Genomic DNA, 13,447 nt, shown 5'->3' on the forward strand with positions numbered 1-13,447 from the left:
ATTGTCGTTACTTGTCTTTGCTACACTGTCCAGCACTTCGTGGCAGACCCGGGGCAACTGCATTCACCCCTGTGGTCATTTGCTGTTGGTAAACTTTTACACACAGCTGGTGTCATCACCAAAAACGACCGTCTGGGTTCTGTGAGGAAGCCTGATCTACGGAAACCATGAGTCTTGTCCCTTGCAGAGGACAGTTCTCACTCTGGCCCTTTGTGTTAACTCCGTGCCTCAGTTTGCTCAGCTGTGAATGGGACGAACACCTCCAGGTGGGGAAGTGGAGACCGGACCCCGGAAAACACTTCGGCTGACACCGGCTTACGCCCTGCCCGTTTGAACAGGTATACACACCACTTGCTCACACTGTGAGCCAAATTCCCGCCAAACACAATCGCGAGGCCCAGAGACAGCTCTCGAAGGCCAAATGCCTTCCTGAATCCAACAGCCAGGCTAAGTCAACGGTCTGAGCCCCACAGCTGACTGGGGAATGCAGAAGGAAGGTGGGCGGACTATAATTAGACAGACCCTCCTGACATTTCCCTCTTCACTCCAGATGTTTATGATGTTTATTTCCTGCGAGCGGGGCGATCATGGGGGGCCTCGGGCGTGGACACGTGGACAGGCAGAGAGCTCTGGCTTGCCACCTTGGGCCTGCCTGGGGCCAAGCTGGGAGCAGCTCCCCTGCTCTTCTGCCCTCCTTGCACCCCCTTTCCCGGCCCCCCAATCCTGGCTTTTCACCAGATGCTCCTGGGGCGAGTGTCTTAGAGCCTACTCCTCCCTCCACCCCCTTCCTCCCTGTCACTTGCCATGGACCCCTCTTCAGACCAGACACAGATTTAAAAATAGGTAAGATACTGTCACACAGGGATTCTGAGAGCAAATTATGGATCAAGAGACACAAAGGAGTTTATAGAGTTCTAGAGATGTCACATCTCCCGGGGCGGAGCGATGCTGCCCACTTCCGTCCTCTGTCAGAATGTTCTCGACTAAGGGAGTACGGAAGGAGGGGTGGAACTCAGGGCTGGTCCTGGATTCCCCTGCAAGCTCGCCCCTCTCCAGCAGGACAGGGGACAGCTTCCAGAAACTGTGATTAGGGGGCAGAGTGCACGGCAGGCAAGGCTCCCTCACTCTGTAGGGCTGATGTCTAGGAGGGGGTAAAACAATAACCATCGTAAGATCCCTTTGAAATCCGTGTATCGGCCTCTGAGAATTTCTCACCAGAACTGGTATTGGTGAGAACATTTCCAAGTATGGTACGAGACTTAGCTGGGCAAAGACGGTAACCCCTCTTTACTTCTTATGAGCGGAATGTTGTGAAAGCATTTAACCTTTCTGAACCTTAATTTCCTCATTTGTAAAATGGTGAAAACATTCCCCATCTCGGAGTTCTTGAAAGCAAAGTGAGAACATGTACACAAACCTGGAAGTGCTGAGTCTGATGCAAAATAAATCATAACATTTAAAACAATAAGTAGCCGCGTTGAAGGATTCCCCTACGCCGGGCACCCTTCTGCATGTATTAGTGCCTTTAAATGTCCACGTCAACCCTGAAAAGCAGATACTATCATGATGCCCATTTTACAGTCACAGAAAGCAAGGAGGGGAGGGGTTAATTAGCCCGAGGTCACAAATAATGGAGTCTGGATAGAACCAAAGCGATCTTGCCCTTTGAGGCAAACCTGACCTCCAAATTGTTGCCTCCCCCTCATTAAAAAGGCATGATTGGGAATCACTTCATAATTCGTTAAGTGCCACTTCACCTGTTCCAGGAGCACCTTTCAAACATACAAGAAGCTGTGAAAAAAACGCTGCTTCTCGTGGAAAGCTGTTCCCTTGCGTGTGCACAGCCTTCCCCTGGAGGGACCCAGCACCAAACGCCAGTGGCAGCCCAGGAGGAAGCGCGAGCTCCCCCACGCCAGCGTGGCAGCCACATCCGCCGGGCTGGGACGCTCTGAGCCTTCGCCTCCTCGTCCATAAAACAGATTTAATGCAAAATCGATAAAAATTTCACACACTGAACGCAGTTCCTGCTGGCCCCTGGCCTCCGCCCCATCCGGCTGATGGTCCCGGGACCATACAGAAGGCTCGCTCTTGCTGCGTCCCTGTCCCAAGCGTTTATCAGGCAGGGAGGTTTCTCTGGCCTTCTCACAGGGCGAACGCTAGCCCAAGGAGCGAAACAGGGGAGACAGTTCCAGGGACAAAGCAGGAGGCCACCACCCTCCCTCCCACCTCGCAGTGACTCGGCTGCCAGCGCCCAAATGCCTGGGAAGAGGCGTGAGGAGCCCAGAAGTGCTGGGGTCTCCACTGGGCCCTGGAGCTCGCACCTCCGGCAGGCAGGAGGGAGCTGGGCCCGGCAGGGTTGCCGGGTGGAAACGCTTGCCTGCTGGGGAGAAGGCAGGCAGTGGGGACGACCACGAAAGGTCCAGGAAAGCCCCGAGATGGGGGCGAGTCCACTGCCTAACTTCACTGGCGGATCCTGCGTCTTACTTAGGTCTCGGGATTTCGCAAGAGCAGGGCCCGGTGGGCGGCTAAGCAGCTGGGGAGAGGCTCCCAGGTTCCCCCAGCTCCGGTGTGGATCCTGCTTTTGCGCTCGGCTTCCTGTCTGCGGCAAAGAGGGAGAGTCCTGGTTCTCCCCGGTTGGGCCTGGGGCGACAGGAACCTGGGGCTGCCGTTCTCATGGTCAGTGCTACACCCCCACTCCCTGCCAGGCCGAGGCAATGTCACTCTCCACCCCCTTCCTGGAGACCTAGAGAACTGTATTTCTAAACCAGGACACCAGTCCTGTGACTGAGCCATACCCACAGTTTCTTTTTCTTTCCTTTTCTTTTTTTGGGGGCAGGTCAGAGCTGCGCCATTATTCTTCCGAAGCTACAGACTGTATAGATTTCTTTTCTGGGCCACAGATGACGGTGGTGGCAGAGGGATATGAAATACGGAATGTGGCCGTCTACATCGTCATCACTTTATTGTATTGTCACCGTTAACTTAACTATAAATACTACGGTGGGAAGCGAGGCTCCGGAGGCCTCGGACTGCGGAGCCGTGAGCCCCTGCGCGGCCCAAGCCCAGGCGCCCGCCCTCCCGATTCTGTACACTATTTACAGCTCTTCGGCCCTCTTTCTCGACCCCTCCCCGCAAGGCAGCGCGTGTGCAAGAAAGTAGCATCGTCTGTCTGTGCAAGTCCTTCGAGTTAGGCAAGCGCCGCGGCCGGCCCGCGGCCGTCAGCTGTCCGAGTCCAGATCGCTTTTACCTTCCTCTTCCCTCTTCTCCGGCGACGCCTTGGACAACGGCTTGTTCCACTTCTCGGCGTTTTCCGACTCCTCCGACGAGGACCGCTTCTGCCGCCTCCATTTGGCCCGGCGGTTTTTAAACCAGACCTGTGTCACCAGGGAGGGCCAAGCGGCAGTTACGATCGCGGGCGCGCTCCCGCAAAGCCCGGGCGCACCGCGGCTCGGCGTGGCTGCGGGGCCCCCTCCGCGTGGACTCGAAACCCGGGGAGCCGCGCGCGCGACCGCCAACAAAAAGAGAGGCGACTCGCTCCCGCTTCCGCGTTTTCATTCAACTTCCTGGGGCCTAAAGCGCCCCCCAGCAGCCTCCGGGCCGCCGCTGGGAAGTTTTTAAAGTGCAAGTAGACCCGAGCGGCACCGCGCCACCCCGGCTGGGGCCGCGTTCGCTGGGAAGGGCTTGCGGGCGCGCGCGCCTACCTCCACTTTCTCCTCGCGGAGGTGCACCTTCCGGGCCAGCTGCTCGCGGGTACCCACGTCTGGGTACTTGGTCTCCTGGAAGAGGTTCTCCAGCGCTTCCAGCTGCTCGTCTGTGAAGATGGTGCGGTGCCGCCGCTTCCGCCGGCAGTGCAGCTGGTTGAGGAGCTGCAGCTCGGTGCGCGACAGCGTCCCCACGTTCATGTAGGGCAGCATCTGGTGCGGCACCGGGGACACGAGCACTGAGCCGGGGCCCTCGTAGCCTGCGACAGAGCAGAGCGCACGGTCAGCCGCTTCTCTCGCCACCGCGCGCGCCGCAGCCTGTGACCACGCCGACTCTACAGAGCCGTCCGAAGGGGGTGCTGGGCAGTGGAGGCGCGCGGAAATCGAGGGCTCAGGGGAGCGGGGGAGCGTGCCAGAGGGTCCGCCCGCACACTCCCAAAGCCCGTCCGAGAATCCTTTTAAAGCCCGGTCTTCCTAGGCAGGCGCCGAGTTACAGTTTCCGCTAACTCTCCAATAAAGTTTGCAGCAAGTGTGCAAAAGCCCTGCGCCCGAGCGGCCCCCTAAAGGGGAGGGGACGCAGATCTGCAAGAGGAGAAAAGTTTGTACAAAGTGGAAGACGGACGCTCCACCGCTCGCTCACGCCCCGGGGGCTAAGGACCGCGGCGAGCGGCGCAGGCCCGCGCGAGCGCGACCCTACCTGGGGGCGTCGGGACGCAGGGGCACTGCTGGGCGCCCAGCGGCGGCACGGCCCCGCAGCAGGCCGGGCCCACGGGCGCCGCCTGCACGTGCAGCTGCCCGTAGAAGTAGTTGTTGTAGCCGAGGCGGGAGCTACTGACCGCGGCCGGGAGGCCTGCGCCGCCGGGGGCCACGGGGCGCGAGTAGAAGGCGCCATAGTCCGAGGAGGCGCCGCCGCCGGCGCCGTAAAGCGAGTCCCCGTGCAGGGCCGGGAAGACCACGGGAGCCGCGGCGCTGGGAGCCACCGGCAGCACCGAGTCCTTGCAGCGCGGCCGGGCGGCCAGGATATTGTCGATGCTGAACATGCTGGCGGGCATCCCCGAGCCCCGCGCCGGGACCGGGGGCGGCGGGGACGCGCCGAGGAAAGAGCCTCAGAGTGGGGGGGGGGGGTCCACTCTCCCGAGCGGGACCAAACCGAAAGAGAGCGCCGGCGAGCGCGCGGCCCCGCGCCCCTCCCCGCCCCCTGCGTCCGCTCTCCCTCCTCCCGCCCTCCCCTCGCCGCAGCGTTCGCTGAACTCAACTCGCGGGTAGGACGGAGTTTAGCCCAGCTGAACCTCTTGTTGGTTTTATACTGAGTCGACGTCATCCTGGATTTAGTTCCTGGTAATATGCAGATGACAAACAGAACCAGATTTGGCCCTTTCTGTTCCTTTGGGTGGCGGGGCTCTTGGAAAGGGGGAGGGGGAGAGGTGCCAAGCGGAGGGGGTTACGGGGCCTGAAAAGCGATTGTGGATTGCGAATTAATGAAATTAACCTAATCTTTTCCATTCAGCCACCCTGCCGCGGGGCCGGCGGAGCTGGGCTGGCGTCCTAATTGCCCGGTTAATCTCATTAATCCATTGTGCGGCCGCAGTTAACAACCCCCTCCGCCCGACCTCTCCGCGCCCACCCTTCTCCCTCAGATTCGCTCCTATTATTGGGTGCGATTTCCTCTGCACGAAGCTCAGATTCATTGTGGCTGAGTTTACTTTGGGGCTACTTTTTTTTTTCTTCCCTTTTCCGAATTTGTTTTGCTTTAGAAAATGTGAGGGGCTGCGCCCTACCTCGAGCAGGACTGGAAATTCCCCTCTTCATTCGGGCCCCAGTGCGCTCACCGCCTCGTTTCGCCTCTATTTTCTTTTATCCAGAGATTCTCTACTTAATGGAATTGGTTAACCACCCCGCTCCGCCCTTTTGTTTATGCAAAGGCCAAATTTTATAAAGGCAAAAACAATGAAAGAGGTGCATGGTGTTTCTTTAAATATATGTATATATATATATACCTGCATATTTTGCAGTCTGGGTCTGAAAACTACCATAAGAGCCTTTACACAGTGGAAAACAAATTCAGCCACTATTTAAAACTGGCCACCAAAAGTAACACTCTGAAGCGATGCTTCCAGCTGCTTTCTGCGTGGGTGTCGGTAGGTTTTGTGTTTTTATTTTCTTTAATTATAATTTTTGGAAATGTAACGTCTTCTCCCCCAAACTGTTTTAGTCCCCCCCCCCAAAAAAAAATAGGGCTTTAGGGATTCCCTCCCTCCCTAACAACCGAGTTGTGTTTTTCCCTTCCGACTCGCCGGCTCCCTGACTGGAACGGGCCCCCTAGCTGTCCTTCATCCGGCAGGCCCAGGTGGGGCTCCCCGGGTACCCGCGGCCTGGCCGGAGCCCGGCTCTGCTCGCGGTAGGCGACCGCAGTGATTCGCGGGATCCTCGGCCGACGCGGCGCGGCCCGCCCGCCTGCGGAGCCTCTGGAGACGCATCCCGCGCAGGCTGCCCAGCGCCCTGCGAGGAGGTAGGCGACGGCGCGCGCACAGCGAAAGCAGCCCCCAAGGCCCCGCGGGCCCGGCGCTGTCCTTTCTCGGGCCTGCGCGCAGGTAACTCCAGCTATTCCAGGGGAAGGTGCACTGTCGGGCCCAAGAGAGGCGGACCGCCGAGCGCCGAAAAGTGGAGGCACTTAGGGTGTTCCGAAGGAGTGCCGCCTTGAACTCGTCGCTTTTTGCTGTTCTTCTCTGGTTAACTAACAGGGGTCCCCGCAGGGGTGTCTGAAGTCGCCACGCTAAGGCTAAGTATGTGGGCTGCCTCCTGCCCGACTCGGGCACTTGTCCACGGCTGTTCCCGGGTCGGGGGAGCGCTTGCACGGAGGTTCGGTCCTCCCGGGGCGCAGAACTCCCGCGGCGCACGGGACCGGCGGTCCTTCTCCGCCTAGGCCTCCGCGGATGGCGCTCTGCGTCCTCACGCCCACGCGCTGGTGGCCTGACAGCCTTGCTTTTTTGAGGGCCGAGCAAACCAGAACGTGGTTGTAAGATGAGGTGAGGGCAGGCAGAGATGGGTCTCAATTTGGAGAAGTGCTGATTTTTTTTTACTATAAAAAAACCGCTCCCAGGGGAAAGAGTGTGATCCTTCCCTTGCCGAGAGGTCAGGTCTAGGGAATTAAGTGTAGAGCCTTCCCTCTCCTACCAACTAGGGCTAGAGGCATTTGCCCCCTGTTCTCACAGACTTACGAACCACCGGGTCCCGGGAGCATGCACTCCTCCCAGCCGTTCCCGGGTTTAAGTCTGCAGGGCGATCGATGGAAGACAGCTAGAGCCTGCAACTTCAGCAGGGGCTCTGGCCGCGGTTGCGTTCGTGGCTGCGTGCGCGCGTCAGTGGCGGGTAAATGAATCTTTTAAGACCTTTGCTGAGCCTGGCAGAGGCAGAAGCGCCGCGGGAAACCAGAGCAGAGTCCATGTCGGCCTCTGCAAAAGTACTGGGACCAGCGCGGAGCGGAGACCTCGCCGCAGAATTAAGAGCGCCTGCGAGCTTTTCGATAAGGCAACGTCCCGCGTGCATGCCTCCTTCCGCTTGCTACATTGTTTTAGATGATGAGATTGAGCAAACCCCGGGACGTTGCCCCTTGCTTTCCTGCAGTACCCCCCACCACCCCCGTACCCCCGACACGTGGAAGAAAGAGCACCGCAGGGCGAGTCTGAGCGTCAGCGCCCTAGACTGAACGTTGCCACCTTGCAAATCACCCCTCCTCGCCAGGCCTCAGGTTTTTAGGTTGATTGAACCGACGCCAACATTCACTGGGTCCCTAACAACCCTCACATTTAATGAGGCTGTGTAGTTGTCGCAGGTTCGCCAAGAAGACTAGAGGTGGACTTAGAGGGGTATTTATTAGTTCTTTTTATTGCGACAGAGGTGCCTACTGTCCTCTCCCCCCCTCCCCCCGAGGGCAGGGTCTGGATATCAGCTGGGTCCAAGACGAGGAAAAGTGATTCGAAAGTTCTGTCCTCTTGAAGAGGGGACTTTTCGGGAAGAGGTCACAGGGACCCCCGAGGCCACCGTACTGCAGGTATACAACCAGCTCTCTGGGAGCGCACCCCCAGCTCAGCTGGGCCTCCCCCTTCAGAATGCCCCTCCGTCTACTGGAGCTCGACTATGTCCGCGGGGAGGCAGGAGCTGGGGAGGCAGTCAGGGGCGAGGCCACCTCCTCTGCTGGCCAAAACCCACAAGTGTCCAAAACGCGCTAAACAAACCATCAGCGGCCTCGCGTGTCGCCGGGTGCAATTGGAATAACAAATGCGACGCACGCAAATTGCCCACCTCGCGTTGCTACGCGATTGTTTGTCGGCCCCGCACGCTCGGCTCAGCATGGGAGGATCGCGAGCCGCCGGAGGCGGCTGGAGAGCGTTTAGGTCCGAGATGCAGTAAACATGCCGCTGATTTTCCCTATTATCACCCAAACACGATTTCACACAAAGCAATCACCACGCAGAAGTCTATGAAAATGTGTTTGTCGAAGAGTCAGTCGCCCCAGTAATAGCCCTCATTTTTAAGATATTAAAGAGTAGATCAGCGGATTCTACATGCATAAGGTGTATTTGCGGTTCGGCCTCTATGAAGGCGCCTTTGCGCGGCAGTCATCGCTAAATTGATTCATAGAGCGCAGATTAAATTGCTTCTCTGATTTAAAACAGAGTGCCCAAGTTCGGATCTCTCCTCCCGCCCCGAGATATCTTCATCATGGAGAAAACTGTCGCCCACTATCCTAACACACACACACACACACACACACACACACACACACACACACACACTTGCTCCCCGTGGCTGTTAAAAATAAATGCATATGCTGCCCCAACAGCTTCTTACGGTTTCAGGAACTTTCTTTTCTTAATTCTTTCAGCCTCTTGCCCGGTCACAGAGCAGAGTTCATAATCGGATGCGTTTAAGTAGGATTTTTCATGGCATGCAAAAAGTTGGCGTGCCCCTTTCAAAGGTACGGAGGCCCCCTCGCAGGGCGAGGTAGTGGGGTCCGAGGAATTAGGGACAATGCGCAGAGCCGGCGTCCAGAGCCCGCGCAGTTTTCACAGAGCAAATGAGCTTTATTGCTTGTATTTGGGCTTAAAAAGAGATCCAGTGCCTCAAAGCTAGCGCTCAAAAGACCGCTCCACAGCCCTGCTGCTCCCTCGAGGATGCCTCAGGTAGCCTCCGGGGGTTTTCCGTGTGAATTTGTTGGGTAGAGTAGAGCAGCAGGCACAAATGCCACCCCGCTAAGGGGCAGCACGCACAAGGGCTGGGGCTGTCTCGTATTCAGCCGGGCATAGGGACAATTACTAGCTGAGTTTTGCTCGAAGTTTTGCAATACCCCAAATAAGCACCCTGAGCCCCTGAGGACAAAATAATCAAGGTGTTAGGAAAACTCAACGTAACCCTGGGGGAGAAGAAGAGGGTGTCGTGTAGGAAAATGACATGTTCCCGGATCATCAGGAAAGAAACCGCCTGGGCTTCCAGGGTTGCAAGAATCTACTCTCAGCTGAGCTATTTACTAAAGTTTGTTGCAAAGCGACTGCATCGTTGCTTTTGCAAATCACAGAATGCAAATGATGATAATTCGTTCTCGGTGGAACTTTCTCTTGAAATGATTAGCAGAGTCAGTCATTTGAAAATTAGAGCAAATGCACAGACGGTTCCTGAAGCCCCTCGCTAACCGATATCAGCTTCTAAAGTTTTCATTCATGTAAACCTCATTAATGAAGATCTTTTATTTAAACGTCAAGGGGATTTGAAATTTAGAGTAAATTATGAAGCTTGTATGTCTAGCCAAGTCATGGGTCAAATGCATTTGTGAAAAACTGCTAAAAGAGCATATGGTTTTGAATTTTTCTACAATGACTAGTGTTTAAATAAATTGCTTGTACTGCTTAACTTCATGTGTAATTTTGACAGAAATTGGCCTATAGCCTTTTGATATGTAAACATTTCAGCCTTTTATGCGGTATAAAAAAGACACTTGCTTTTTAGGATCAGCTCAGGCAGTCACCCTGTAATTCAGAAAGCTGGCACCTACCATTACATTCTTGCTGGATTTCAACTTTCAAGTGGCAGCCTCAGGGAGAAAAAAAGAAAGAGAGAAAGAAAGAGGATATTTCAAAAGCAATGTCCATTTGAGATTAAAAGCTGCAAATGAGGTGAGAACGTGCCACTTACTATCTGAAAGAAATGGATAAACCATAGTTATTAAAGAACATTTTCTGTCATTTTTCTTTAAGCCAGTCTGTCTGAGGGAACACTTAAGGAGGGCTGGGACCGACTGGCATGTCATTATGTGCTTGTCTCAGAGCCGCGCCAATCAGTCCAACATACAAATAGGTGTTAAAAAATCTAGGTATCACTTCGGGATGTTACCAGCGAAATGGCTCCGTGTCACAGAATCCATTAAGATGCAGAAATCACTCAGTCTCCGAAGAAGAGCGTCATCCTGGCATGGAGTCACCGGACGCAAATGGCATATCTGAGCCATTCACGGGGATCTTTCTCGGTGGGAGGCTATTGCTGGGAGATGCAAAGTCGGCAAAGGGCAGATCACGGACTGCTCTGAGCCGCCAGGGTTTCTGAAACACATATAAGTCTGCGTAAACCCGTTTGTGGCTCACATATCCGTCTCCCATAAATAAGCGTTGGAATGTGGATTGGGCGGCAGGTCGTCAAGGGGGAAACGGAGCACGTTCCCCTGAGGTTGCCGGGTCGTGCTGGGGTGCGGGGTGCTAGCCGGGGCCACAGGTCGACCGCCTCTCGTGCGTTCGCTGAGGCGGGGTGGGCACCGCCTTCTCCTCTGTTCTCCTGTCCTGCCCGTGTTGTGTGTGTCGGCTTTGCCATATGCAGACTTTCTGAGCGGCATCACTTTGTGACGTTCTGGAGGGATGGCGGGGTGGGGGGCGGGTAGCAAGGGAGAGGTGGCGCTCGTGAAGCCAGGGGCACCCGTTTCTTTGTACACTTGAACCTTCTTAACAAACTGAGATCTCGTAGAAACTGAGCTGGGGCGAAACGTAATTAAGAAAAAAAAGACTCACAGAGAGGACAGGACAGGAGGAGGTGTTTTATTTACATTTCTTATGCATTCCAACACATCGTATTGTGGTCAGCAACCCGGAAAGGGAAGGACACATTCCATGACATAAAGGAGGCACCAAGCTTTTTGTGTGTGTGTGTGTGTTGGTTTTTTTTTCTAAGGTTTCTACATTCCTGTCTTAACTTTCTGTCCATTTTGAAATGAATAAGGGTAATTTTTTTTTTATTAGCTGTAGTTTTAAAGTTCCTGGAAAAAAAACATTTAATATGCTAATAAAATAGTTCCGAAGCTTTTAGCTGCCTAACTTTCAGAAACTTACCCCCAAAACATGTTTATGATCAAACTTAGCTAGGCAAGATACATCTTTTGGGTAAAAGAGGGACACTTAATATTTAAAAGGTAATTTGAGAGGTTGACGGTTTTGTTTTGAAGAAAGAATATTATAAATTAAAACTGGAGATTATAGGAAAAGTGAGCCATGCCTGGGTGGCCGTGTGACTTGTGTAAAATTTTGGGTCTAGAGAGGTTGGTATCAGTAGAGAGATGTGTCATATGCAACTTTGTTAGTAGATTTGTCTTTTTAAAGGGGACCTGACAAAAAGGTCCTTTGCTGGTAGGTACTCTTAAGATCTGGATGTGAAATTTCTATGCGGTAGCATTGTTTATTCTTTTTAATCGTTGACGTGAGGAGACTAACAAGCACATTCACAGATGTGTCTTGTCCTTCAAAGTGGTCACTGAAGGAGATGGCAGCTTGCTTCGGTATCGCCATGGTGGTCTTGAACTGTTCTCTGAACTCCTAAAAGGGCACTTGCTTGGGCCCATTCATTCCTGTCTGCCTTTTAAAGAAGCAGCTGGCCTCCCTTGCCCACTGCTTATGTGCAGAAATCAAGGCTTCTGAAGCCTAAGGGGTCAGGCAGAGTAATAAGTAGGAAAAAAAAAAAAAAAAACAAGCTCGGAGGTCACAGGTCATGTCACCTGCTCAATGCCACGCCGTCGGGAGGATCTGACGCTGTGACTCAACTGTAGCTTGGCCTTGCCATGAGTAGAGGAGGCTGAGCCTTTTACCAGCCTGTCTGGATAATTCAGGCCAGTTCTCTGCCTGTTCCTGACGGGGGAAAAGGAGAATTCCCCAGGACAACCTCAACTTTCAGTTTGTTTGCTTTGTGTTGGGAGCTTTCATTGTCTCTCCTTAGCCAGGAATACACTGCCCTCTGCGCACACACACACACACGCCCCTTCCCAATCTCTCCTTTGTTTCCCGCTGGGCCTGTCTGTCCCCATACCAGCTCCCTGGTCGCCTCGTTTCTGGAGTCTGTGTTTATTTTCTTGTTTGGGGCATCTCCCCGCAGCAGCCAGGAACAAAAACGGAATGACGCTTGAACCACAACATGGTTTTGGTTTCACTTAGCAGTAAAATTCCTTCTGCAGACCAGCAGGTCTTGGGTTTAAAATCACAAGAGTCCATCTCCCAGGTCGCTGGGTTGTTTGTAATTTATGTATTACGGGGAAAAGCAGTCTGTTCATAGTAATGATGGCTTGGGGAATTCAGTATATGAGCCAAACATAGGACAGTTGAACTGAAAAGAACCCCTCCGTCTACATGAGCCCTCGCAGGTTTTGTTAACAGGTCCCTGAAGAAGATTTTATTCTCCCCTCATAAGGTTTGTAGATATTGTCATTTTCAGCTCTGCCCAGTAGGTCGGCACACTCTCTGCAAGTGAAATGGAGACATCCAAACACATTCGTGCCCAACTAATGACAACACTTTCTGGAGTTATTTGGATCTTAAAGTATCTCCAGTGGACTCTGAGACGGGAACATAAGTTTTTGATAATGCTGTCCACGTTCTGAGTTAAGCCTTGGCCATTCTTCCTCCCCCCCGCCCCCCCTCCCCCACCTTCGCCCTACACTCGCCGCCCCCCCAAACCCTCAGAAAGTAGCTTTCCAAGTTAAACTAGACCAGGGTGATCAAGTGAATGTTTGACTTGAAATAATTTTTAAAATAACTTGTTCACCGTTGAAGTCCTTAGTGAACTGGCGTAGCGGCCGAGCAGGCTGCGTTTCCAAGCTACTCTGCCCGACCGAGGAATTTGGCCCTTGCGACGGAAGATGGACGCTGAGTGCGTGGGGCGCGCGCACACTGCTCCGTGTTGCACGCGAAGTTCTTTGTCCACGACTTCTCGCTCACAACGCCGGAGTCGCTGTGAAGTCTCCCGTCTTGGACCTCCGTCCCAGCACACCCCCGCTGCCCAACCTAGTAACAAATCGTCTCTTTATGGGCTCTCGTGTTCTAAGTGAGAGCCAACATCTGCATCCTGGGACACAGATCGCTGCAGACGGGTACCGAGGGCTGGCGTGACTATGTTTTAAATTAGTGCGCACTACTCATCAGGTCGTTCTAGAAAACGGAGCACATGGACCTCGTGCAAAATCCCGAAGCTCTGGCCGGATAAAGGCAGAGGGAAGGAGAGGTCCATCTCCGTGCTCCGTGGGTGGTCGCTGCACCTCTGGGTGGCGGGCCCTGTTCCCGGTGGGACACCGAGACCTGCGCAAAGTGTCCCTGCCGAGGCCTGGCTCTGCACTCGGCTCCGGCTCACTTCCGAGGCCGCTTTCCTGCGGTCTTGCTATGCCAGCTCTTGCGAAACAAGCGAAATGCCCAGCTCCTCAGCCTGGTGAGTACCACCTTTGTCCC

The 13,447-nt window shown here is 54.3% G+C and overlaps 1 protein-coding gene across 1 annotated transcript; it reads right to left on the reverse strand.

Annotated features, from left to right (window-relative positions):
* Positions 1-2,945: 2,945 nt before the first annotated feature.
* On the reverse strand, positions 2,946-4,901 carry GSC (goosecoid homeobox). The gene is made up of 3 exons (XM_016145537.2): positions 4,399-4,901; positions 3,702-3,961; positions 2,946-3,374 (listed from the first exon to the last, which is right to left on the reverse strand). Exons 1-3 carry the CDS (start codon positions 4,751-4,753, stop codon positions 3,219-3,221), a joined length of 771 nt encoding a protein of 256 aa, XP_016001023.1. The 5' UTR covers positions 4,754-4,901; the 3' UTR covers positions 2,946-3,218.
* Between the last annotated feature and the right edge of the window lie 8,546 nt (positions 4,902-13,447).

This window comes from Rousettus aegyptiacus, unplaced genomic scaffold (assembly GCF_014176215.1).
Source record: "Rousettus aegyptiacus isolate mRouAeg1 unplaced genomic scaffold, mRouAeg1.p scaffold_m13_p_3, whole genome shotgun sequence".
In the NCBI taxonomy this organism is placed as follows: Eukaryota; Metazoa; Chordata; class Mammalia; order Chiroptera; family Pteropodidae; genus Rousettus; species Rousettus aegyptiacus.

Bases quoted from the DNA above. Each gene is read 5' to 3' on its own strand.
- GSC (XM_016145537.2), bottom strand. From the start codon at position 4,753: ATGCCCGCCAGCATGTTCAGCATCGACAATATCCTGGCCGCCCGGCCG. The intron at 3,962-4,398 runs GTAGGGTCGCGC...GCTCTGTCGCAG, and splicing joins CTGCGTCCCGACGCCCCCAG to GCTACGAGGGCCCCGGCTCA. The intron at 3,375-3,701 runs GTAGGCGCGCGC...CTGGTGACACAG, and splicing joins TCCGCGAGGAGAAAGTGGAG to GTCTGGTTTAAAAACCGCCG.